The 26,975-nt window shown below is 39.7% G+C and overlaps 3 protein-coding genes across 3 annotated transcripts; 1 reads left to right on the top strand and 2 right to left on the bottom strand.

Moving 5' to 3' along the window:
• Positions 1–162: 162 nt before the first annotated feature.
• On the bottom strand, positions 163–8,749 carry LOC115756372 (myosin-9). The gene is given in 14 exon segments (XM_030696106.2): positions 163–771; positions 774–1,492; positions 1,615–1,736; positions 2,567–2,626; positions 2,743–2,841; positions 2,952–3,002; positions 3,107–3,308; positions 3,773–3,975; positions 4,182–4,268; positions 4,379–4,482; positions 5,414–5,494; positions 6,055–6,158; positions 6,262–6,443; positions 8,415–8,749. Coding segments are annotated over 14 exon segments (2,586 nt in total). The 5' UTR covers positions 8,685–8,749; the 3' UTR covers positions 163–469.
• An 859-nt stretch (positions 8,750–9,608) lies between these two features.
• LOC115756364 (peptidyl-prolyl cis-trans isomerase CYP18-1) lies at positions 9,609–13,213 on the bottom strand. Its single transcript, XM_030696091.2, has 5 exons — positions 12,989–13,213; positions 12,826–12,900; positions 11,170–11,331; positions 10,171–10,329; positions 9,609–9,905 (listed from the first exon to the last, which is right to left on the bottom strand). Exons 1-5 carry the CDS (start codon positions 12,989–12,991, stop codon positions 9,822–9,824), a joined length of 483 nt encoding a protein of 160 aa, XP_030551951.1. The 5' UTR covers positions 12,992–13,213; the 3' UTR covers positions 9,609–9,821.
• Positions 13,214–23,598: 10,385 nt separating this feature from the next.
• On the top strand, positions 23,599–25,567 carry LOC115732390 (beta-amyrin 6-beta-monooxygenase-like). The gene is made up of 3 exons (XM_030663027.2): positions 23,599–24,697; positions 24,795–24,982; positions 25,100–25,567. Exons 1-3 carry the CDS (start codon positions 23,743–23,745, stop codon positions 25,394–25,396), a joined length of 1,440 nt encoding a protein of 479 aa, XP_030518887.2. The 5' UTR covers positions 23,599–23,742; the 3' UTR covers positions 25,397–25,567.
• Positions 25,568–26,975: the final 1,408 nt, after the last annotated feature.

Here is a 26,975-nt window from a genome sequence, read left to right as displayed (position 1 = left end):
AAATCAGAAGATAGTCTGAAGTACCGACCATCTCAATCGAAATGCGAAGCTCCTGCAATGAACTGCAAACCCTTTGTTCGAAAGGATCACACCCTTCTTTTTCATATATGATCTTCCAACTTCGTAGCACAAACACTATGAATAGAAGGATCCCACAGGAAATGACGAGCAAATTACAAACTATATATACAATTTAGTTATTTACAAAAGGATGAGAATGTGATTCCGGAGGAAAAGGAGAAGAGAGGGAAGAATGTCGATCCTTCCAGTGTGAAATATCCAAAAGAGCTGGTTCAGCTACCACATACATAATTTCTAGCCAACCGAGTCTTCTTGGGTATCTTCATCCATCGGATCACCCAAATTTCGGCCCTGGTCAACTCGATTGCTCTCTTCAGTCTCCGTATCTGAACTCGACTGGAGTCGGGCACTGCCATTAGCATGATCACTCTCAGTGTAATCCTCGGTATCAGAGTCTGAAACAGATCCCCCGGTCTTCTCTCCCTTCACAGTGATCGTTACTCATTGCACCAGCAAACTTCTCCTTCAGATCAGGGGCAACAATCCCAATCATCTCTGTCAAAGCACGTCGTTCTTGATTAAGTCTAGCCACAGCTGCATCGGATGATGGAGTACTTTGACTCTCGGCAACAAAGCCATTGGAATCGGGTAAAGGTGTCGCACCAACCTCATTCTCACCTCTACTTCTAGGAGATTCGTTCTCTCCAATGACAGAAGGAGCAGTGCTGCAAGCCCAACTCCCAGCAACCGGGAAGCTAAGAGGTCTGCCGTCTTGATCGTGCCCAGAGTTTCTGCTTCAGTATCTTGCGTAGCTTTTAAGGTTTGTGGAGCATTGTTCGATTTGAACTGCTGTAGAGTTTCCTCTTCCTGAGAAAGGGCTTGAGCTTGATCAGCAGTCTCTTGCACATTGGATCCATCATCAAGTTGCATTGTGTCCCCAGCGAAAGTACTAACTCTATTCAGATCAATATTTTGCCCACCATCAATTCCAGGGCTCTCAGTCTCGAGAACTCGCTCAGTGTCAACAGGATCTCCCTCCATAACTGGTTCCGTTCCAACACCATCGATCTCAGAACCAAATCCACCTTTAACGCTCTGACCAGCACTGGTGAAATCAGCCTCTTGTGTATTTTGAGCGTCTTCTTGGCTTCTGATATCACATTCATGTTTCTCGGTGACACTGGCTTCGTCTGTAGATGCCACAACATGAATTCTGTTGCATCTCTGCTCTGAGGTAGCTGAATTTTCCTTGGCATTGTTATTACTGCGATTGCTATTCTCCTCTTTCCTTCTGTCCATGATACAATCAATGTTCCCATAAGCTACATTGAGGTCAGCATCAAGTGAAGTGTTTTCGTAATTCTCCTCATCCTCCAGGGTCCTCTGCATCGATTTCAATTCTTCCTGCTGCTTCGAGAATAATACCATAACTTCTTCAGTCTTGGAATAAAATGCCCGTAACTGAGTCTCCCTGCATGACCAATGAACTCCCAAAAAATCATGAAGCAGCAGGATAAGCTTAAAAGCAATACGCACAGATTACAGTGGCAATTGTCAATTACTGCAGAATGTCAATGAATTTGAACATCTCACCGCAGCATCACTCTTTCCCGGGCGCCTTTCAGCCGTCTTCTCTCAAAATCAAGATCACGGATTGCAGCACTAATCTCAAGCTCAAGTTTTGAAACCTTTGCCCATGCTTCTTCTCGAGCAGCCTGCTACCAAGACCAAGGAATGCCTCAGCTCAGATGCACTTAAAGGTGATTAATTCACAAATTACCAATTCAACATGAACATTTTGATAAGAACAAGAAAGCAAATAAACAAGATGGAGTAGAAAATTACGTGACTACCAGTATTCCCTCAAACCATCTAACATGAGGATGATGTAGTCAATTTCCAAACAACTTAACGAAAAACTCAAATAAACAAAAGACATCAGTCCACATTTAGACATATTGGCTTCTTTTCAGATTAAAAAATCTGGCAAGATATTGTAGGTGCCATCTATTCTCAGCCAAAGATCACTTGAAGGCAAGCATGCTGGCAGCTACAAAAACAAACGTGAGTGAATCCTTTTGCTGCCGGTTGACTAATTCTAACACTTCAAGGAAAAGCTTGTTCCTAATAATCTCCCCTAGATCAGATATTAGAAGCACAAACTTAGGTGCAACTCTTTTAGTGCCTTTTCAGGGGAGACAGCAGTTACAACCCACACTGAAAGAGCAGTCCAACTCCCCAATGAAAGGAGAGGGCTTACAATAAATACAGCCGTTGTCGAAGAAGAGTTTGCCAAACTACTAGTTGTCTTCAGATGTTGATAAAATGAGAAAATATGCATAACTATGCTTGCAAGAAAACTCGTTTGGTTATTGTTTTCTTATGTTCTACCTGGCCCTCAATTAAAGCCGTGCAAACTGTTGTACAAGGGTGTTCATAAAGGCACAAGCCCAAGAGATAATGGACTATGTTACGAGAGAAATTGGCCATTCCCACTCATTGGCAAGATAGTAACGAGGGAACATTAAAGAGTCAAACTTCATACCTTCTCACTTTCAAGCTCTTTTCTCAATGTTCTGAGCTCAAGTTCGAGTTCTTCTACTCTCTGTCCCAACATGTGGCAGTAAGGCAAGAAAAATTAGATGTGTTGAAACTTGCATAAGGGCGCACCAACAAATTAGAAGTAGAAGATCATCTGTGGTATACACTAAAAAATTTTACTTTTCTTTTATCCGCACAGGCTTCCTGTTCTTCACAAAGTTGAGCTTCTAACTGCCGTACTTTATTGTCAGAGATGACCAAGTTTTGCCTCGTATCCTCCTGTGGCAAATCTTCATTAGCACTTCTTCTGATCAATCATCTAAATTCCCATCCAACACCGAAAAAATAATGAATCAAGTGAACCTAGGAAAAAGCTAATGCAGAAGTACCAATTTGATCCTCAAAGTATCCAGTAATGAGCACCTTTCTCTCTCTGATTCCTGCGGATCCAATACCAGATTTTCAATCAGATGCTTATGGTCTCTCTCATATTTTTCCCAGATAAAAATCACAAACTTAAAGTGCATAACTTAGTCTTTCAAACCTGAAGCTTATTTATTAATTCTCGCTGCTCTTGCTCTCGTTTTGAGGCAGCATCTGAAAACCGCCTTAGCTCCTCCAGAGCCTCTGCATGAGCTCTTTGCACAGCAGCTTTCAGATCTGCTGCAGCCTTTTCACGTTCTTCTCTTCTTTGATCGCGCTCTTCCACCAACTGTTCTTTAAGTTTAGATATGGATGCCTTTTGACTGAAAGCAAGTATTCAAGCCACTATCACCTTCTCTAGGTCTACTTATGCAGATCAAACAACAAAAACAATTCCATGCCACACCACACAAAGAATTATTGTGCATGGTTACACATTTGTCATCGATCTGCAGAAGTTAGGCGATAAGAAAAGCCACCAAAGCCACCCATACCAAGGGAGTAATGGAACCTCTTTAAAAAGGATTATAAGAGGAGGAGAAAGCAAGAAAGAAATTAGAAACTACACCATGAAACACTACCCAAACACTTGCATACAAAAAAAGGAAGACATAAATCAAATGCAATTCCCACTGACTGGACAGCTATAAATCCAAAGTATACACGTAATCCTCTTACCACATCTATTCCAGTGAAAAGAATCTATGGAAGGCTGATTCAGGATAGCAAGGGGTAATAATTCTCGCAAGTTAGTGAAGGACAAGAAATTTGCGCATTAGTGACTTACCTATCCATAATCTCATTTGCTTCAGCACATGATTGCATAGAAGCACTCAGCCTTTCATTAAGATCTTCAATCACATGTTTTTGTTCAGCCGATGACTTGTGCATGTCCAGAAGCTCCTTCTGCTTTGTGTCAACCATATCTTGCAACTCTTTAACCTGTTCGAGGTAGGACCTTGAAATTGATACTTTCACATCCTTCATTTCCTACATCATCAAATTTTAGTTATCATGCCGATTAAAGCAGAGAAGTAAAATATAGCAACAAGTAGACAAAAAAGCTACCTGTACTTAAGGAACTTGTCAAATCTAGATCAAGAATTTGAAAATTTTCATGTCACAACCTACGAGCCAATGAAAACTCAACTGCGGTAAAAAAGCCGAAAAGAGGTCAACTTAAAGGACGAGCATACATTTTCATGACGCTCCACAGATGCACGATTCTCATCCTGCAATGCATCAATTCGACGGACCTGATCTTCCAGTTGCCTCCTCAATTCCTATGGATAGCCAGTTCCAAGGTAGATCAATTATCTTCAGGAGTTTTAAGAGACATATATCAAATATTAGCCATTTCAGACATTACAATTACGCAAGCAAATGAACATACTGCATTCGACCGCTGCAGGCTTCGAAAATCATCAAGGGATATTGGACCTTCTAAAGAACCAATGCCAATGCCTTTAAGTCTCTTGATTTCCGGACCAATTTCCTCTGCAAAGTTCAGAGCCATGAGCACAGAAATTTCCAACAAAATTTATCATGCCACAATGTTTCAAGATTGAAATGCTATCAATATTGACAGTTCTTTTGCTGCTTAAATCATGCTCAACATGCAAGACAGCACAATTTTTTGTTATGGAAGAACAAGAGGCATAATCACACGCAAAGGTCTCTGATCTAGAACCACAGTACTTTTCTATTGCCTACTATTAGCCAATATTTGAACCCTGTCCTTGCTACCACTCTTCAGATTTATGCTTAGCAAGCTCCATTGGCATCATCCAGCAGATAATAATTTCCATGATCATGATCTGAGTAAAGTTTCATGCAACAAAGGGGGGAATCAGGGCCTGCATGGCAGCCATTCTAATAAAAAAAATTGATTCTAATTAGAATTAATTTTTTCTGATTCTGTTTCTTGGATGAGTTTTAGAGAATCAAAACGTGTTTGGTAACAGCACAAAATTTCTATTTTAGGTAGAGGGAAAGTGATGAGAGAACTAAAAGGGAAAAGTGAGAGATGTGGGACTTCAGACTGTTTTGTCTTTCCGAAAAGCGATTCTTTTTTTCAGAATCAACTTTTTTTTTTAATTCTTGTTTTTGCTGCAAAACTGTTCCCGGAAACAGAATTAGAATCAGAATCATTTATGTTATAAAACATGTTTCTCATCCTTTTTTGTTCCGGGAAACAGAATCAGAGAATTAAAATTGTTGTCATGCAGGCCCTAAATGACTGGCAGTGATGAAGAAAATCCACGGATAAATCAACCATTAGAAGACACAACCATGAAAACAAGGATATCCTTATAATTTGTTCATTGTATTAGGGCATTCCCGGTTAAATAAATCTAGTTACACTTGCCCATAAGAAGAGAAGAAGGGCCCATATAACGTATGTAGTGTACCCAATGTCATGATATACCTCCTTTCCTTTTAGCAGATTCCCCAGCCATGGTTGAAGTGCACTTGGTGACTTCTCGAAATACAAATGCATACGCAGCTTCTGCAATAAAGGTGGATTAATAAGATATCCAACCATGATCTCACTTGGCAGCGAAAACACTCAGTAACTTGGATGGCAGTTCATTCATTGAACAACTCTTCGCTTGGGTTCTTATTTTCAAAGAATTTATGGAAAAAGGACAAAAAAGAAGCCAATTCTTTAGGGTTAGCAACCCACATTCTTTTTTAAAAGTGCCATGGGGGTATTGCCCCTAGGCTCCCATTCACAAAATTACAAAGAGTCTTCAAAGTCTAACAACCTATCCATACCGAAAAGTGATTTTTGGGTATCTCAAAAACCTGTAACCATTTATTCTATACATTGAAGAGATTGGACTCATAACTGTTAAAAGCCCTCACAATCCTCTCCCTTCAAAATAGTATATGTTCCAACTAAAACCACATTTATGCAAGCCCCATTTTGAAGCAAGATGTTCAGGTCGGGCACCCTTCTAAGTTTTACCATTAAAATCAAATCTCCCAACTAAAAACAACAATTGCTCACTAGGCAAGCAATTAAAAGGGTGGAAACAACACTTGAGCATGCATCACATGTAATACCTAGATGAGGAGGAGCAGCAAATGATATGATGTCCCCATGACTGATGTTGACTTCCGGACCACTTTTCTTCAACTTTGTCCAGTTAACGTATGTCCCATTAGTGCTGAACAAGGCTCAATGCATCCATCAGTAAGGAAGGAAGGTGAAATACAAAAGGAGAAAAAAGTGCAAGACAAGAAATACAAAAGTGATGAGAGAGGCAATACCTAGTATCTTTCAAGAAAACTGATGTCTGGCCCTTAGAAGTTTCCAAAGCGTCAGTAGCGATTGTCTTCTTGTACATAATGCAATGGTTCCCACTAACTGCTAAGGAGTCAATCCGAAATTGTGAATCCACCACCATTCTACCGATTTTGTGCGCATCTGCCGTAAGAAGCATATTTGAGCCCTAAATTCAAATCTCTACCATGTTAGGCTCACTAGCATCAAGAAACACCACTCAAAAAAAGTGCTGTGCTGAGGTTCATCGGTTGGACAAATATCTAACTGAAATATTTAGACCAAGAGGCAACAACATTGAAATTTTAATAATAAAAAGACACAGACTACCAGATACAATACACAACAAAAGCGAATGACAAAGCAATACCATGTAAATGGAGCATGTGGACATGGTAGGAGTTCAAATGACTGCTTCAACTGGTTCTCATCCCCAGTTTGAATACAGGACAAAATGTATAATGAGAAGTTCAGGCAGCTTAAAATGGTATTCGTCGTACAATCCAAATTTTTATTTTTGGTCTGACTGTCTAACTTTAAGTCAGAAAGTTCCTCATGTCATCTTATTTTGATTATCTTCACATCTCCAGGAGGAGCTCTAATAAACACACAACTCTTACTTCCAGCCCCAAGTTGATCAGTGCTATGACATTACGGCCCTGTTCAGTTTAGCAGCCAAAAAGGGTTTTTCATATTTCTTGTCTTTGCATCAGAAAACCTTATCCCCTTACGTGCTCTTAACCAAGACATACAAGAAAACCTTATACACTTGCATGCTCCCAACACGCAAATCAATGGCACCCTCCCAAGCCAAAGTTTGAGTTGCACCATTCTTGAGGTAACTCAATTAACTCCTAAAACTGCAAAAACCGAAGTAAAAAGGACCTGTTCACACTCTCCCTGTCAAATAACTATCAAACTTCGCCTTTAAACAAGCATTAAAGGTCTGTATGCAATGACTTTTACTTTTATACTATTGTTTTTAGCATTCAAGATTTGAGTTTTATTTAATGCACACACGGAGTACCTCAAATCTTTAAACATATATCACATGCACAATCAAGGCCATTTCAAATACACGGAAATTTTTCCATATTACTTAAGAATAAATGATGTTATTATATTGGCAGACAAGTCAGATAAATAGTTTTCGCTTCAACAGTTGAAAGGAATGGCTCTTGATCTATACTACATGGTACAGTTTAGAGCAGCAAATTCAAACAGTTCTCTTCCAGAACTTTTTCCTCATACGGTCTTCCTATGATAGTCGTTTGAATCACTTTACCTTAAGAGCTGTGTTTGTTCATCATCATCTCAAAGTTGACACTGGACAACAAATTTGCAGCTAGGGAACTACCATTTTTTGGAACAAAACTTCAAAGAGTACAACCTAGGTTAACTTTATTATGAAAGGAACAAGGTAATATGATATTTATAAAAAATATCACTACAAGCTCAAATTCTTTCTTTGTACAGGAGATAAAAATATTAATGGATGCCAATGTATCAAAAGAACGAAAAATGTTGCCTTGCACATCAGCTACTCAGTGATCATGAAGATATTTGGACATTTCCAAAGGAACAACTTCAACTAATATGTTTCTCATAAACTCCATCTGCTTCTCTATGTCAAATAACATCATAGCCAAGCAATAAAACAACTCAAAACCATCGTCTTGCTTCAGAACATTCAATCATGAGACGTGCCAACACAAATAACCGCAACAAGAAATCTCAAAGGCTCCAGGAAGCGAAATGCGGGCACATCTAGACAAAAAATCTCACTACAGTCACACTAATTAATTGACAAACTTCACTCCTGAAAAACCAGAAACCTGGACGATGAACAGTCAGCCAAGTTATTTCTAAGATATTTCTTACTCAGTTTCAGTTATTTTCATTTTCCACTACTAAGGAACGCACAAAGCAATTCACTTCCTGGAAACTCAAGCATTGGGTTGATCAAATTCAAAACTTGAACAGAAACAAGGACTCACTTCCACCGCAAACTCGAATTACGAGCAAAAGCCGTAATGATTCCCCATATCTGAAAGCAATGTACTACCTTTTAACCACCCACAGACAGAATTCAGTCCATCGACCTCACAATTATCCAGAACGGGACAATGAAACAACATACCTGGTGTCTTTTGCGCGCGTTATTTGAAATGGCAGTAAGCACGCCCCAGACTTGAGGGTCGTTGTTGTTCAGAGGCTGCGAGGCCAATTTGGCGGCGACTTCCACCATGAACTCCGATGGGCTCTGCGGCTTGCTCGGCTCCTCCTCGCCGCGCTTCGGAGGAGGAGGAGGATCGCAGGAGTTGCTCTGCGACACATTCTCCCCAGGGCTCGCCGTCGTCTTCACAGCCAATGGCGACGCCTCCGGTTGCTTCTCTTCTTCGATCGCCATTGGAATCGAGGTGGCGCGGAGAAACCCTAATTGATTCGCCCCGCCAGGCAGGGAGTTCGACTGAGGAAGCGAAGGAAGTGGAAAGAGCGCGGGTGACGCACCAACAGAACTAACGGGGTGCCGAGAAATTTTGGCAAAAGGGCAAATGCTTGGTTACCGGCGAAAAAGAAATTGAATTTCGAAAACATTTAAAAAATAATTTTTTGTATCACTTAAAAATTAAAATAATTTTATCAAATTCAAACATAAATTATCATTGACAATAAATACGATTTTTATTAATTAATTATGTGAAACGATATAAACGATCATTTAAAAAAAATTTAAAATTATTTATTTTTCGCGAAGCAAACAAACTAATGCACAAAAATATAAATGAACATTTAAAAATACCCAAAATATTCTAAGTTCGATAAGAGGCTGTCATACACATCACTTTGTGAATCGATATGAAAAAAATGAAGGTACTTTTTTTTTTTTGGTAAAAAAAAGTGAAGGTACTTACAAATTAGGTGTTTCGGTATTCACGAGCACTCATTTTGAATATGATCGAGTAATATCTTCTTATATTTGATATTTATTGTAAAAAGAGATATTTTTTCGACTCTACATAGGCTCTTTTCTCAGGGTCTTTGTTTTTAAAATTTCAAGTCCCGTGGGACATGACTTCCATCACTCCTAGTTCACAAATGAGAAATCCACATGCATCGCGAACACGAGCATGTCTCGCATATGTTAGCCCAGCTCACATTCATCGTTACATTAAAGTGACTTTCAAATGTGCCAAGGATTATCCCATTTGAGAAAACTCCAAAAGCCTTGTGATATCCAATTTTGATTAGGGCGGACAAGATTCCAAATTACTCGGCAATGACCGAACACCGAGACGAACGAGAGTTCATATATAGATGAGCCGCCGGTGCATATCAGCAAGCATCTTTAGATCTTTTGTATTTGGAATCCTCCAATACATGGTTTGGAAGTAGATCAAATGTACCTGAGTATTACAAGTACCATCTTCAACATTTATCAATCAAGCACACAGATATCCCTAAGCTAAAGCGAAACTGTTATAGTCCTAGACTCCTCCTAGTAAACAAAAATAGGAGCTAAGATTAAAGAACCCATCAGAAAGGGCTATCCAGCAAGAGGATTTGCATGAATTGTGACGCGATTGAGTCTGATCTCAGCAAGAGGTCTGTCCCCTGGCCCTGTTTGAGTCTGCCAAACCAAAACAAACGGAACCCACTTCAGTGTCCCTGCTGGAGGAAACTGGATAAGAACAGTCCGGGAAAAAATTCTTCTAGGACGAAAACAGCATGACAGTTTCTCTTTAATAAGTAGTGGAGATGAACACGTTTTAGCCCAACATACCATACCCGGGGCGCCATAACAACACCTTATTTGCAAAACTGTGCATTGTACTTGCATTAAATCATCTTCCAGGGATTCAATAATAAATAATACTGTCAACCAGCCCATATACCTTTTCCATGATATCCAGGACCTCAAACCCGTGAATCACTCTGCCAAAGATGGTGTATAGTCCATTTAGATGTGGCTGCTTTGCGTAAGTGATGAAAAATTGACTTCCATTGGTGTTAGGCCCGCTATTAGCCATTGAGAGTATTCCCCTTGCATTGTGCTGGAAAAACAAAAGACTTTAATTGAAGTAGAACGATGAGGGATAAGTAGATAAACCTAAGACAAAAATAATAATTGTCAGTTAATCATACAGGGATAAAAGGCCTTGTTCAGGGTCTCTTCACTCATAGAGTCAAACTCATGAGGAAAATATGGAAATTGGTTTTGCTTTCACATTACACATTATTTGATGGTTGTTTATAATCAAGATGTTTCTTGACTAGCAATGTAGAGAGGAGGGAGCATGATTTCACTGCAGAGGATAGTTTCACTTAGCGTTGGCCGGTTCGACGGAACCGGCGGTTCCGGTTCAAGAACCGGCGGTTCCGGTTCCAAAAAAAGGTGGAACCGGCGGTTCCAAAGCCCAATTGCTCTTTTTATCAAACCTACTACCTTTTTTTTTTTTTTTTTTTAAAAACCGGGTTGGAACCGGCCCTTGAGGGCCGGTTCCGGTTCCGGGTTGGAACCGTGGGCCCGGTCAACGGGCCGGTTCCGGGCCGGTTCCGGGCCGGTTCCGGGCCGGTTCCGGGCTCACGGGTCCATTTGGCATCCTCTAGTTTCACTAAACAATAGGGGGTTGCCTAAGGACCAATCCAAAAGAAAAAAAAAAAAGTTTGGTCATTAAGATCCAAGGCACTGCTGGTACATTTCAAATTGAACAAAACAGTCGTTCATTCTCTAACTGGAGGAATAACCTATTCCAAGATGAATGAGAGGCAACTTAATCTCCAGATCGGCAGACCATAATTCCTCAAAATGAATGGTAACAGAAGAAAAGAGGCAATGCAAAGGCTGTTGTATGAATGCTTCCAGTAAAAGATTACACAGTACATAAATGTACCTTGAGAGACTCTCTTATTTCATCATTAAATTTTTTGCCCCAGATGCTTGTTCCGCCTTTGCCTGTTCCAGTTGGGTCACCACCTTGAATCATAAAGCCCTTGATATTTCGGTGAAATATGGTGCTGTCATAATAACCGCTGGCACACAGTGCCAAAAAGTTCTGCAAGCAAACACTTCCTTTTTCTTAACAGAATATTGAAAGTGCAAACTGAGACAAAGAAACGAGAAGGCACAGAGCATTCGTGTAATAATACTGCTCAATAGTCAATACAGTAGATTTGAACATAACTTTTCCTCCCTCAGAAACCCTGAATCAACCTATCATCTCAAAGATGTAAACTTCACCTTGATTATTTGTTTCCTTAACTCTGGAATATAATTAGCTGAATTATTTTTTTTTAGATAATAATGGCTGTAGCATGTGTCAATCTCAGTCAATAAATCAAAAGCCAAGAGTTGAGAGGCAAAACTACAATTATTAAGCATTCTTGCCATTTTTCTCTTTAGATCAGTATTATTCTCTCAGCTTTAGCCAGATAGGGAGAATTAAGATGATAGGCATTAACAAGAAATTCACATTGCAACACTAATCAACTGCGGTATCCAAATTTGGTGGGAACAGATTTATAGATGGGGACAAAAAATGTGCACCTTCAGGCTGAAGCTTTTAGATTCGAGAAGTAGACATTATAAAAACATCATTTATGTGGATATCATAAGGTTTTGACCCTCGTTATGTCCCATATGTACAACCAGTACTGAATTAGCAGAACCACAGTCCATGTTTCAAATTAACTACTTTTTAAGATCAGAGTCTGGAGCCAAATAAAATATGTAAATGATGAAAAGACAGAGGAACATGGTTCAATGTGGCTGAACCTTTTTGATTATACATACCATCAAGTTACACACCACCGCACTTTTTAGCCTGCTTACAAACTGAATGTGCAAATCCCAAAAGACATGAGAGCTATGTATCTACAGATTTCAATACATGTTTGTTGCACACTTATATAACTCAATATCGGTAAATGCAACAACAGAGCGGAAGAACTGAGACCACCTTTTGTCTATGCAACAACAGACTGAAGTCCAAACCATTTATTCTTTAAAATGCTGGAAAATCGTGAGAATGAGCAGAAGCCCTCAAAAGAATAGTTACACAGAAACTGCTCAAAGATTTGAATGACAAATTTCAGCCTTTTTAACTCACTCTCCGGCAGTAAAATACAAAAAAAAAAGGAGAAATTCAAAATATTGAAAAAAAAAATGTCAGCAATCACGAAAAAACACCACAACACAATCAAACTCCTCCCATCCAGACCATCATCCAAGCTTCCTTGGACACAATAACCTCAGCTCACGTCCCAATATCTCCAATAAAACATAGCAAATTTTAATCTTAAAGTCAAACTCTACTTGCTTATATCGCAACCATCATCATATATTTCCCAGCAATCCTAAAACTTGCATGCTCGACCGGTACGGGTGACCAAAAATTCGAAACATCCACACACACAGTACCTGATGAACTCCAAAAAGAGCACATAAACCACCATTTAGCCTTCCATCGGAGTTTTCACCGGGAACCACCTACTCCTTTGCATAACGAAAAGAAACACGGAGACGACAACAGGGAATGAAAGACACTGACCTCGGAAGCTTTGGGGACCTCGTCGCAGAAGATCTCGCACTTGATGTCACCGAGATTCGTGTGCAGAGTGACAGACTGCGAGGAAACAAAGATAGGCATAAGAGTGGAGGAAGGAATGAACGCAAGGCAAGTGTTCGACGAAATTATCCCGAGAAAAGTTCACCATCTCGACTGCGGCGACGGCGGCGGCGGCGGCGGCGGCGGCGACTTCTTAGAAGGAGGAGGAGGAGGAGACTGTTTGCTCGTCCAGACGAACTGGGCTTCACCGGCGTGTCGTCAAGCGAGAGCAAACGAACGGCGTTTGGCTTCCGCCGGACGGGATTCTTCCGGAGAGCTCTCTGTCCTTTTTTTTTTTTGTGGCCAAAATGATCTTCGCTCTCTAGAAAACGAAAATAACGTCGCGTGCTTCTTATAATTTTGATTGAAATTGAAAATCATTTGTCTATTTTTCCTTTCAATTGTTCAAAATAATCAGTTTTTTTTTTTCTGATGAACTCTTTAAAATTAGTCTCATCCATATGATTTTATCCTTGGAATGTTTTGGCTGTCCGAGTGACGAGACGGACAATCAGAAAATACACGTCACATTTTCATTCACAAAAATAATATCGATATGATTTATGTGTTACCATTGCAAAGTAGACATAAATTCAACCTCTTTTCAGTATCCTTCCAGGTCGAGACGGCTTGAGAACAACACAAATATCAAAATTTTTGTAAATGATATAAGTAATTCTTTTTCAAAAAATATATTTTAAGATTTACGGTTTTCAAGAAATAAATACACATGATTTTTTTCAAAAACTAAACGAGTTGCTTTTTATTATATAGATTTATATATTTTGGCAGTGGTGGAGTAGGTATATCGAAATGAATATGCGAAACGGGGCCGGTGCAAATTTTCATGCCCATATGCGGGACATGGTGGATTTATGGTCGGCCTCGCTTTATCAGCCTACCTTGCTCGTATCCGCTCGGCCATCGTACCTTTAAATTTTGTTCGTCGAATCACACGGTAGGGATGCGATGCTCCATTACATGCATGGGATTCATTAATTGTTTCATTCGACTTGTATGTCTTTTAATAGATCATTAGGTAGATTAAATTATGTTTGCCCAGTAAATTCAATTTACTTAATTAAGCTTTTTATGTTCTTGCAAAGCGAGAGAGGTGGAGAAATCCGTAAATTGATTAAAGTAAGGGATGTGGCATTTTGTTACACGGTGGTGTCCCCATCTATAAAAAAGAAAAAAAGAAGAAGAAAATGAAGAGCTAGATAATTAAGCTTTATAATTAAAAAAATGTTAATTTAACCAAAAACCTCAGACCAGAACACATGTGCCGCATTTTACCCAAATTAATTTTTATGTCACAAAAACTCTCGAGTAGGTACACCGGTCCTACATTTGCTCCAAATTAATTTTTACATCAAGGTCCCAAACCAGGCTGTTAGTACCACATTTACCAAAAAAAAAAAAAAATCCCAGATTTATCTCAATTTAGGACTAATGCGGAATGAGTATACCGGTTTAGGATACCGCAATGTTTAATAAATATGACACGGGCGTATCAGATTGGGATTTTTGTGACACGAGTATATCGATTTAGGATAAACATGGCACGAGTGTACTGGCTTGAGATTTTTTACAATAAAAAAATTAATTTGAGGAATTAGCGTTGGGGAAAAAAAAAAAGTTAAGATAAAGAAAAGGCGTGAACTAGGCCCATTACCCTCAAAGGCTTTGTCCATAGAATACTATAAAGCTATAACTCTTAGGAGAGCCCAACATATACCGAACGGTCCAAATTCAATGGTCAAGAGTCTAATGTCATGGTACGAGTTTGGCCCAAAGGGTCATAGCCTGTAGGCCCTCTACTTTACTACTCGGGTCGGGCCTAACTATGGCTGAATCGTGCAAGGACCGATACTTGATCGAGCTCCATCCCGCCTCACTCTTTTCCAGGTTCGAGCTTTCCCGGCACTATCGATAAATTCGACCTCGAAGCAAATCGGTTATCAGTGAGTAAATTCAATTTCAAACCTAAGCTCGAACCGACCGATTCAAATCGGCGCATGATCTCGACCTCAAGCTTGAGACTTCAATTCTAATGTCTTTGTATATATATAGGACCAATCGGGCCTAACTGCAGCGGATTATTGTGCGAGGACCAATACTTGATCGAGGTGAAATCCCGCTTGCCTTTTTCTAGGTTCGAGCTTGCTCGGCACTATCGATAGGTTCGAGCTCGACCATAACCGATCATCAATGAATAAACTCATTTAAACCTATGCTCGAAGTGATCAATTCAGATTAGTGCATGACCTCAATCTCGAGCACGAATATTTATCATATATTAAATCTTCCATAAATCTACGAACGACCAATTTTTCCAAAGTCATTCTAGACGTGGGACACTCGTTTCTCGCGTGCCCGCCGACGTTTTTGACCGGGGAGGCTTCTGCTCTTCTCAGAAGTTCCCCCCCAAAGTCCGCTCAATTATGCATCTCTTCAGTCCACGGGCGTGTGCTAAACGTTGGCTTCCAGAAATAGAGCATCGGAAAATGACCTTAAAAATGCATTTAAGAACAACAACTCATCGGAGGATGATTTCTTTGACCGACTTTGTGCGGTGATTAGGGTCGCGTTTCATAGCTAGAAGATCGACCTCCCGATCCGATCAAAACCCCGCCATTCACATCTAAATTTATGCTGCTAGTTATCTTCGGAATTACGAAAAGAAGAAGAAGATAATATCGATACTACTACTAGTTACACTAGTAATAACGATAATTAATAGCGATGAGAAAGGTTTGATTGTTCGATAATAAACACGACCATTCTAGGTCGAGAGAGTCCTATTAGATAAATAGCTGGCAAGTATGGACCTTCAAAGAGAGCTGTTTGGACGAACGTAGTCAAAATATTTTAAATGACAACATGTAATCGTTATGACACCGAATTGGAAGACTTAATATGAGTCCCCAGATGTTGAAAATCAGTATATTGTTGTGCTCTCTTTGCGTTACCCATCCTATTGAGTGACAAAGGGGACATCCTTTCGTCGGGTCGCGTCATGGAAGATGACATCATTTAGCTTCTAATAGAGCGAGTGTAGTTCCTGCCCTTTACGTGACAATTCGTCATCGGTGTAGCAGCTGCTTTGCCAGATTACGAAGAATGGTCGATCACAGTTCAACGAGGCAGATAACTGGAGTCCCAAGACTTTCGATCTGTCCCGTGACGTGAACCTGACGGTCGCCCCTACGAAGGACATTAAAAGGTGATTAGTTTCGCGAAATCAAAGTTACCGAGAATGGACACATCGGCAATGGAACGTATTTGATTATTTTCACGACGAACTTTTCCATGCGGGGAGGTGTATCGTGCCCGTCAAGATTGGATCGTTCTGGTTTGATTTACGAGCGCAAGTCTTGACTTTCTATTCAATGATCTCAATCCCAAGGGAACGACAAAGACGGGCTTCTTCATTTGTCTCCCCATTTTTCACGCATGCCCTCGAAAGTCATCGGGACAGTCCGCGCCTCTTGCGGTGGATGAAAGGTTTCCGGATCAAAAATGAAAGATCAGTCACATCCCAACTTATTCTATTAAAGAAAGACCGGCGACATGCGGGAGTTTCCCCTCATCTTGATTCCGTCGAATATGCAGCATTTACAAACAAAAGTATTCCGTTATTGGAGAAGTATCAATGTACTTTGATGTCGAATCGGGATCAACTAAAATAAAGCATCGGGTTAAACTCTTCTCTGGTGTCGGGGTAGAAGCTATGGATAGTCATCGACTCCCGGATTTATTTCTTCCCCTTTTCTCATCAATTAGCCGCACGAGATATTTTCTAAATTGAGCTTTTGCGATCAATTCTTTTCTCCTTGGCTTTGGTTCCTTGATAATTTGTTTTGTTCTTTCTTGGTTCACATGAATTCCGTCTTCAGACCACAGGTTGACATGTTATGTCTCTGCGAGGTTGGTTTCGAATTTGTTCGCTGGAATTGCACGGCGACGATATGCTCCAACATATACGCGATGCATTAAATAATTCACTAGGCTTGTATATCTTTCTAGAGATTATTACGCAGATTAAACTATGTTTGATGAATAATTCAGTTCAAATTGCGAATTATATGTGGGAGTCCTCATCTACATGTACCCTCTACTTTACTACTTGGGCCTTCCTCCAGTCGATTGCGCAAGGACCGATATCTGAGTCGAGGTTGATCCCGCTTAATTTTTTTCAGTACTCGAGCTTAGTCGACACTGTGGATAAACCCGAGCTCGATTAAATTATGTTTGCTGGATAATTCAGCTTAAATTATGGAATATATTCAAGCTCGATTGAAATAGGTTATCGGTGAATTGAATTGGTCGATTCGGATCGGCACTCGATCTCTACCTTGAGCTTGAAACTCAAACTCTTAATGATGCGTCTTTGCTGGTTGATAACATTCCCGCGTGGTACGATCTAACAAGATAGTTGATGGTTAGTTGGACACCCGAATAAGTCATTTTCACCCCCAACATAACATCCGATTTTTCCTGTTGACTTTCAAATGTGTTCGTCTACGTGACAAAATTCTAATGGTCGTCCCGACGACCATGCGCGTTCAAAGAAATTTCAAAGACTATTTATGTAATTGCCATTTGTCCTCTGGACGTATATCTAAGCTTTGCCCTACCTTGAAAATTATAAGATTATTAATTCCACAAAAATCAAAGACACTAACCACCTAAAAAATCATGGAAAATATGAGTGCATAATTTACCCTTTTCGTATTCCTCATTGTATATAACGAATCATACAAAACAAATACTTTACGACGAATTTTACTTACGCGAATCCTTTTGTTTCGTAATGGTCAATCACATTGAATAGAAGAAGATGACATGAACTATTGAGAGCATTTTTTAATTATTCTCCAAGTCATTTTTCTATGCAGACATCAACAACCGTATAAGGCCCATCACTTACGGTTGAAGACGTTTACCGACAACTTGCATGCGGATTGTGACGTCAAATTTGGACTGCGTCTGGTCCGTTCCCGAACATAGGTTTTGACTTCTTATTCCACGATCTCAATCCAAATAAATGCCCCCAGCCACAAGACGGTTTCGTCCGTCTTTGTCCCCATTTCCACGCATGCCCTCTAATTTTCTTTTTCTTTTTTTTTTGTGTCCTTTTTTTCTCTAATTAGGACATGCATACGTTGCATCCATAATCTAAGGACGATCCATTTTTACAATTTTTTTTGGGCCAGATGAGGTTTCGACTGTGGCCCCCGAGGAACATGTTGAGTTAGAAACGTTGTGATCCCGATATAACCCGGCTTTCTAAACCGCTCAGTTGATTACTAAGTCGATTACCTGTAATAATAACTCGGAGATGGCAACGTACCGATTTGAGATGGCTGATCCCATAGCGGACCTGTCGCAATTCTGAGCATTTGCTATCTAGCCTAACAGTAAATTACTTTGTAAATGTATAGTTAACCCGTTTCATTTAAATAATTGGATACCTTGTAGGATTCTAATCGTTGTGTACCCTGAGAATTGTTATTCAATTCATTTGGAAAATAAATAAACAATGTCTGAGTGATCTCAAATCTCAATCACACATCCATAAACAAATCTCCAATTCGTCCCAACCCTACAGGATTTTGTAATTAAAATCCCAAACCCAATCCTTACTAGCAACGTATTTTCAACTCAATACTAAAAGATCTTTGCATATACCTATCATGATCATAACAACTTCAATCGGCAGAAAATAATGGGTTTATTTTTTTTGCCCCAGATAGACATCATATGCAAAAACTAAAAATTAATTTTCACATAGAAAAATCATCCTTAAATTTATTGCTCATGCTTTGTCCCCATGAAGTTCATTTCGTACCCGTTCACCCCTATAATCTCGTAACATGCGTCGGTTTATTGATCTTTCAATCTTTCCCATAAGAATAGGGTTTTCAATTGAATAAGTTACTCGATCGAGAAGCCGTGCAACCAACGACCCCGGTACTGTGTGGCTCCGACACAGGGTCCGCGAACAATCCGGCCAAGCCATTCTTCTTCACCCCTTTAGGCGGCATTAGTGTCTTTGCTCTACCATAGCTTCTCGGCATGGTCATATCTTGACTCGACGGTGGCTCCTGCTCAAAACTCCACGCGAATCCCTGGTCATCGCGCCGTGGCCCCTTCCCCCTGAGAATGATCTCATCTTCCCAACTGCTTTCCCAAACTAGGGTAACCACCCCTTTGAATTGATCCATTATGGCTGCTAAATTTGTTTTTCCTTGTCAAGTGGATTGAATAATAGAGTTGGTTCCGACTTTCTCCTATCGATTTCGAAAGAAACAGTCGATTCTAGTTGTCCTAAGTTGATTGCCAAAGATGACTTAAGTTAGAAGTCCGAGAAGACTTGGCTCCAAAATTTTGTAGGGAATTACTCGGCTCTTGCCACATAGCGGGCCAACTTCTATGTTTTTGGGGCGTCTAGAATGTCTTACAAGGTCCTCATTCATCATTTCTTTTTGCTTTGAATATTGGTATTTATGTTGAATTTCTACTCTGAGGCAAAGCGCATCTTGTGCAAAGAAGAAAAATGCGAGTCATTGTGGAAAAGCAAATGCGAGTCACCGTAAAAGAGTCAGGACTTTGTCATCTACCAAGTCTGTCGAATACCCTTTCATCTTGGGCATCTTGATGTGAAATGATGCCGATTGACATCCATTGGTGAAGGTGTTATTGACTTATACTACTATCAGGTTATTTACACGGAGGAAAACCAGCAGGCAGACCCAGAAGCTTCGAACGACTCACAAAATTACAACCTTAACTTTTTATCTAGAAAGGGTCTAAAATGTTGGATTTATCCCACATTGTTTGTGGAAGGAGTTAGTGGTCGGTTTACAAATATAAGGAAAAGTCTCACCTTTTAAGCTAGTTTTTAGGGTGAGAGATACATAAGACCACCAAACTCTGATATTAGAGTTTAAGTCAACAACAAATCTAAATCCAATACTCACATGGCGGATATGGATTGTTGGTGTTCTTACCTATGGTTCGATGTATGAAGGGAAAATTGTTGAAGTTATTCATTAATTATGGAAGGGGCTGGTAGTTTTTTTATAAGTGTGAGAGAAAGCTTCATTCTTAATACTAACTTATGAAGTGAGAGAAGCCCAAGAGGCCCAATACCACTCAACATAAAATACCAATTCAGAAAACTCATTCCAAGCTCTATGCAGTTGGCAAGAAGCGAGGAATTCTCTACAACATGTCTATTTTACCCTCTCTTTTTTTTTTTTGTCAATTTTTCCAGACTTCTCTATTGCTTATGATTATTTTCGGGTTTTCTCTTGTCACCCAAGATTTGGAGAATGCCTTAAGATTATTCAAGAGTACGCGCACACCCCGTCGCCCCCATAACCGATTAAAATCCATGCAATTGGCCCCGGTGGTCGGTTGGAAAGCTCATCATTTGAGCTAACATTTGGGGTAAGAAATATCCAACAATATAAAATACCGGTTCGAAAAACTCATTCCAAGCTCTATGTTGTTGGAGGAGTTTTCTGCAATATGTCCATTTTTCCCTATTATTTTAGACTTTCGTTAATTTTTCCAAACTTCTCCATTTTTTTTTTTGGTCGAATTCCAAGCTTTTCTATTGCTTAGGATTATTTTTTGGGTTTTCTCATGCCACCCAAGATTTGAAGAATATTTTATGACTATTCAGGAGTATGGGCACACCCTATGAGCCTCATAACCGATTAAACCCCGTGCATTGGCCTAATGGTCAATTGGAAAGTCTCATCCTTTGAGCTAAATTTTAGGGTGAGAGATATCCAGTACTAGCCAACATAAAGTACTCATTCAGAAAACTCATTCTAAGCTCTATGCTTTTGGCAACAAGCAGGGAATTTTCTACGATATGTCTATTTCTCCCTTTTATTTTAGACTTTTGTTTGTTTTTTCAAACTTCTCAATTGCTTATGATTTTTTTTTTTTGTGTCTTCTCATGCCACCCAAGATTTGGAGAATGCCTTATGATTATTCAGGAGTACGCGCACACCCCGTTAGCCCCATAACCGATTAAAATCCATCAAGTTGGCCTGGTGACCGGTTGGAAAGTCCCATTATTTGAGCTAACTTTTAGAGTGAGAGATTCCCACTAACATAAAATACTGGTTTAGAAAACTCATTCCAAGCTCTATGCTATTGGCAACAAGTAAGGAATTTTCTATATCGTCTATTTTTTCCTATTATTTTAGACTTTTGTTAATTTTTCCAAACTTCTCTATTGCTTAGGATTGTTTTTGGGTTTTCTCATGCCAACCAAGATTTGGAGAATGCTTTATGATTATTCAAGAGTACGCGCACACCCTTTGAGCCCCATAACTGATTAAAGTCCATGCAATTAGCCCGTGCATGTAAACCTTATTCAGAGCGGTATGCATGATAATATTTGAATGAGTGACATTCAATTCATAAGATGGAAATACCCCCCTTGGCCCACCCAAATGCTCTGAAATGAGAGGTTAAAATCGTTTGTCAGTTGTTTGTAGAGTACTTTTTTGTTCTTTTTGACTTTTCATACAGTTTTGATTATTATCTCGATAACGCAGAAAGAGATTTCTCTAAATTCTTGTCCATGAGAGATTATATGCGTCAGAGTACCTATTTTGCGAGTTTAATCCTATTTATCATCGGTTCCACTGTGCCATTTTTTAAAGGTAAAAGCTAAGCCTGCCTAAAGATATAAATTTATGTACCTTTGTATTGCCGCAAATTCACGATACAAGATAATTCTAGTCACGTGATGCGACCATAAAATGGGCCAATCATATCGATAATCACATTATGATCATTGGCTAACTTGCATAACAGATAGCTATAGTGGATTAATCCATTTTTCCTAGTCTCAATATTTACGTCATGTGGCTTTAGTCAATCGTTCATTGATTTATTAATCCATTTCTATTCTTTTCATTTCATAATAAGTCCGTCCAAAGCACGGGTTCCACGACTAATAACTTATTATCTATGAGAACATGAGGTCCTTTACCAACTGATGTCCCTCCTGTCGTCAGCCGATGACTAAGTTGCACCATCTCGAACACGGCCCACATGTTTCAGATCCACGAGTTCAGATTGTTGTTGGCTCGATCTTGACTTGTCATGCTCCTACTAGGTGGCTTTTGGTAAATATTTCTTAACTGCAGAACCGAATTGACGTTTTTGGGTCAAGTTAACAGGACTCAACCAACATTGACAATTCGCCATAGATCTTGGGACAGACCAATTGCAATCGAAGAAGTACAGTTGGTCTAGGCAAGGGCGCATTGGAAAGGACTCAAAGTCACGTTCTTTTGTTGGCCAAAACCCTAAACAAATGACCCAACAAACTGATAATTGGCATATGCTCCCACCACCATAGTAAACACAAATAAATAATTTGCTCTTCCTTAAAAAAGGGTCGATTCTGAAACGATCTTCAAACCCATGCGAGCGCATGAAACGAAGATTAGTCCCGCAAACCAAGATTGCAAACTGAATAACTTATTCCTGTTGGCAGCTCTTTTTGGACCTTATCACATGACCGTTTGCTACTAAGCTTTAGAATAAAGACCTAATTAAACATACTCTGTCCCACCTCAAATGTCCAACGTGATCTTTAAGCTGATTATAGATTGGACTAGATCTAGAAGATTAGATTATTAAAATAATATAGATGAGAATATTCACATGGGCCACACGGACCACGATGGCACAACGAAGGAGGACCGCATAAGATCACCTTAGGAAATGCCATATGCACGTCATTTTGGACTGGCAATTCAAAACAACAAAGATCATTGGTGCTCTGCTCATTCATACTTAAGATTTCCCAAGTCATCAGTGTAGAAATTTGTAGCAAAATATTAACTGAATTCTCACTCGATTTATCTAGTTTCTAGGTCTTTTGACGATTAGAAATGTTTAAGTCACCTTAGTTAATAAATATCAAATTGTGTCTTCGCACATTGCCAAACTTCTAAGGAAGTCGATAATTGAATCAAAAGTCAAGATTGGTGACCGGAACCCCTATTCTTCCAACTTTGGAACAGATATAGCACGTCAATCTTTCACATGAGCTTAATTTCGAGAAATTATTTCTTCTACTATTTTGATGCTACATATATAGTTTGTACACATCTTCTCTTTGTTTTCCGAGCCTATGGTTTTGTACACATCTTCTCTTCGTCTCCCGAGCCTATAATCAAGCGAATAAAAAGCGCGTGGATAGAGGTTATGAGAAAATTGTTGATAAAACTCCAAAATGACATTTTATTTTCACCCGCTTTAATGACTATATGATCCGTCCCTCTAACCAATTTAGTACTTATTGAATAATAAACTCTGCTAATGCAACTAAAATACTAATATAAAATGCGTAAAATACGTACTTTGTATTTACTATACATAGGACATATCAAGATAGTTTTCTCCAAAATTAATATAATTACTAAACCACTAGTTCCCTAAAATGGTTACTTTCCGTAGCCGTTTTCGTGGGGACAGAAAAGAAAATTGAAACCCTAGTTAGCCAAAAGCGAAAAGTACATGCACTCCCATTCTCCGTCAAATGGGCAACTATTTCTTCTTTTGGAATGACGTGTCGGGTCGGCAACCATGGAACTCACGTTAAGTGCACAAGCGGTCAAAGCACGCACCTTCCCCTCTGCATTAAGTGCATTGGAAAATTTCGTCAAATTAGACCAAATGCGTGGTGACCCCAATCCCCATCCTCTCCTATATATATGACCCCAGTCCTGGTGGTTTTTCTCCATCCTCGACCTTACCCATCTTTTCTCTGCTCAGTGTCAGTTTTTGCATTCTGAGAAGAAGAAGAAGAAGAAGATGGATTTCTATACCCAGCTGTTTCTTTACGTCTCCATCCTCTACATTTCTCTTTACCTTCTCTTCCTCGTCTTCCGAAAGAAATCCTCCGTCCCTAACCTGCCGCCTGGCAAAAAGGGATGGCCCATCATCGGCGAGTCCCCCGCTTTCGTAGGCGCAGCGAAGAGCGGCTGCCCCGAAAAGTTCATAAACGACCGCACGGCCAAGTACTCGCCAGATGTCTTCCGTACCTCGCTGCTCGGGGAAGACATGGCTGTCTTCTGCGGCGCTGCCGGCAACAAGTTCTTGTTCTCTGGCCAGAACAAGTACATCACCACCTGGTGGCCCACCTCCATGAAGAAGGTCGCCATCTTCCCGGAAACCATGGAGAAGTTCAACAAGGATGACCCCAAGAAAATGCGCAGCTTCTTGCCGGAATTCCTAAAGCCAGAGGCTCTCCAATGTTACATACCTATCATGGACTCCATGACTAGGGAGCACATGGAGAGTGACTGGTCTCCTTATAAGGAAGTGAAGGTGTTTCCTTTGACAAAGAACTACACCTTCGCCTTGGCGTGCCGTTTGTTCATGAATATTAAGGACCCTAAGGTCGTGTCGAAATTCGCCGACCCATTTGCTCGTATTGCTCCGGGATTCACTTCGGTGCCTATCAATGTTCCTGGCACGCCATTCAACAGAGCAGTTGAAGGAGGAAAAGTCATAAGGCAAGAGCTTCTCAACATTATCAGACAAAGGAAGCAGGAGATTTCGGAGGGCAAAGATGCGAACGCGAGGGACTTGTTGACTCGATTGCTTACCGAAGCAGATGATGACGGTAGTGTTTATTACGAAATGGACACATCCAACAAAATCATTGGATTGCTCATTGCAAGCCATGACACCACCAGTACATCTATCACCGTAATAGTGAACTATCTAGCTTCGTTGCCCCACATCTATGAGAAAGTTTACAAAGGTAAATTTTCTAACTTCATTGTCACATTATTATGTCCTTTCAAACCAAAATCCATATAATTTGCTAATATTTAACTCACTTACTTCGATGTCAACAGAGCAAATGGAGATTGCAAAGTCTAAAACCCCGGGTGAATTACTAAACTGGGATGATATTCAGAAGATGAAGTATTCATGGAACGTGGCTTGTGAGTCAATGAGGCTAACTCCACCTGCACAGGGATCATTCAGGGAGGCTATCACCGATTTCACTTTTGCTGGTTACACAATTCCAAAGGGATGGAAGGTAAATATCTACTTACGATCCCTTTTTTTTTTTTCGCAAGGTTATTCAATGAACCAATTCATAGGGTCAACTAGTGATAATATGCATTGATTTTCTTAATCCTTCTGTTCTTTGCAGACATTTTGGACGGTGTATACAACTCACAAGAACCCCAAGTACTTCCCCGATCCTGAAAAGTTCGACCCCTCAAGATTCGAAGGAAATGGACCTGCACCTTTCACCTATGTTCCCTTTGGAGGTGGACCTCGCATGTGCCCCGGAAAAGAGTATGCTCGGCTCGAAATACTCATTTTCATGCACAATCTCGTGACAAAATTCAAGCTCGAGAAGGTCAATCGGGATGAAAAGATCATCTACAATCCCTCGCCGGTCCCTTCCAACGGTCTTCTTATTCGCCTCCAACCCCTTAAGTAGTAGCCTGGCTTACTCATATGATCTTAAAATCTTTTGGAGCTCATATATGGATACTCTGGTTGTACACTCAACAATTATAATATTTACTATTGCAGTTTTTTTATTTTGTTTTTGCCAGTGTAACAATGCTACGTTGATCAAAATTAAAATTCTCGCTTAGTCCCTCCATAATATCTGTATATTTCCTCATTAAGTTTGCGTAATTTTTATTTTATAATTTAAGGATATGATGCCATCTTGCATAATATTTTTGCAGATGATATCTATATCTTCCCTCATACACACGCATACAATTTATCAAGTTCAAGGATGTCATTGGACAATGGGCCAGAACTTGGGTACTATAAGTGTCATCTATCCTTAAAAATATTAATAGTCGAGTGAAGCTCCCAAATCACGCTTAAGCTAATTTGGTTTCTATGCATTTTGAAGATAATGAATCGTCTCACATTGTGCAATATACGTGGCCATGCACTAGTACATTGTAGAACCTAACAGATCTTCATATCGGATTGAATGCAGTACAATTTTAATGTACACGAAGTAGTTTTTTTTTGTCAAATACAAGAAGTAGCTCAATATTGAGGTTTTAACGCACACGAAGTAGTTCAGTATAAATACTGAAGATAAAGACAAGGTTTCTAGATACATACGAAGTAATTATTGCTGATAAACTGTGCGTTGTTTTTCTTCCTGGTTACGAAATTCGCCGTGGCTGCCACCTACACCGTCACGGCCTTTATTTTCCGTCACGGGTAGATCTTGACGCACACACATTTGGGGTGCTTACTTTAAAGTTTGTACCCCAATTGGCCTCTCCCTCCCTTAATAAAAGATGGTAACTTAATCGAAATTGATAGACGTGAATCGCAATTCGCAACACAATCAAACACTTGCCACACACACATAGAAGAAATACTCTCAATGTTATCACTATTCAAAGGGTAAGCAGTTTTCTTTTTCAATGATATAAAAATTAGCATTAGCAGACCAAATAAAGAATCATACATAGAGTCCGACAAAAATAAAATAGACAATGTATCTCTCCCACCGTTTAATGTCTTTTCCTTCATCTATGTCATATATGACATAACGTCAAAAAATATTAAAAAAAGAAGAATCTTCTTGGTGAACCACTTTATCTTTCTCGGTCATCCTCCAAAACCGGTCGAGAATAACGTTGGGCTTTCCAGGTTGAACGCGGTCTTTGGTCACGAAGTCTTTCACCACCTGGAAAACGGGTAGTTCTAAAATACGAAATGACATTCTGCCGCTTGGAAAAAAGAAAGTAAGGAGTAAGTTCAAATAGAATCTGGAATATTTTTCTTACTTTAGGGGAAGTAAATTAAAATAACTCAACCTCTTGAGACAGTAATATAGGACTCCAATGGAGATCTTGCTCTAGCATAAGATATAATAAGAATAACATTTCGTGGATATTTAAGATATGTGCTTAAAGTAGTAGTGTATGAAACATCGCTTATATCGCTTACAAAAATAAAGGAATGAAAGTTTTTCCATTGCCTATAAAATAGATAGGGATTGTTATCAATGATGAAAACACTTTTTGTTGACTAAT

The sequence above is a fragment of the Rhodamnia argentea genome, chromosome 3, assembly GCF_020921035.1.
Source record: "Rhodamnia argentea isolate NSW1041297 chromosome 3, ASM2092103v1, whole genome shotgun sequence".
NCBI lineage: Eukaryota > Viridiplantae > Streptophyta > Magnoliopsida > Myrtales > Myrtaceae > Rhodamnia > Rhodamnia argentea.
This window is presented reverse-complemented; position numbering and strand designations above follow the sequence as displayed.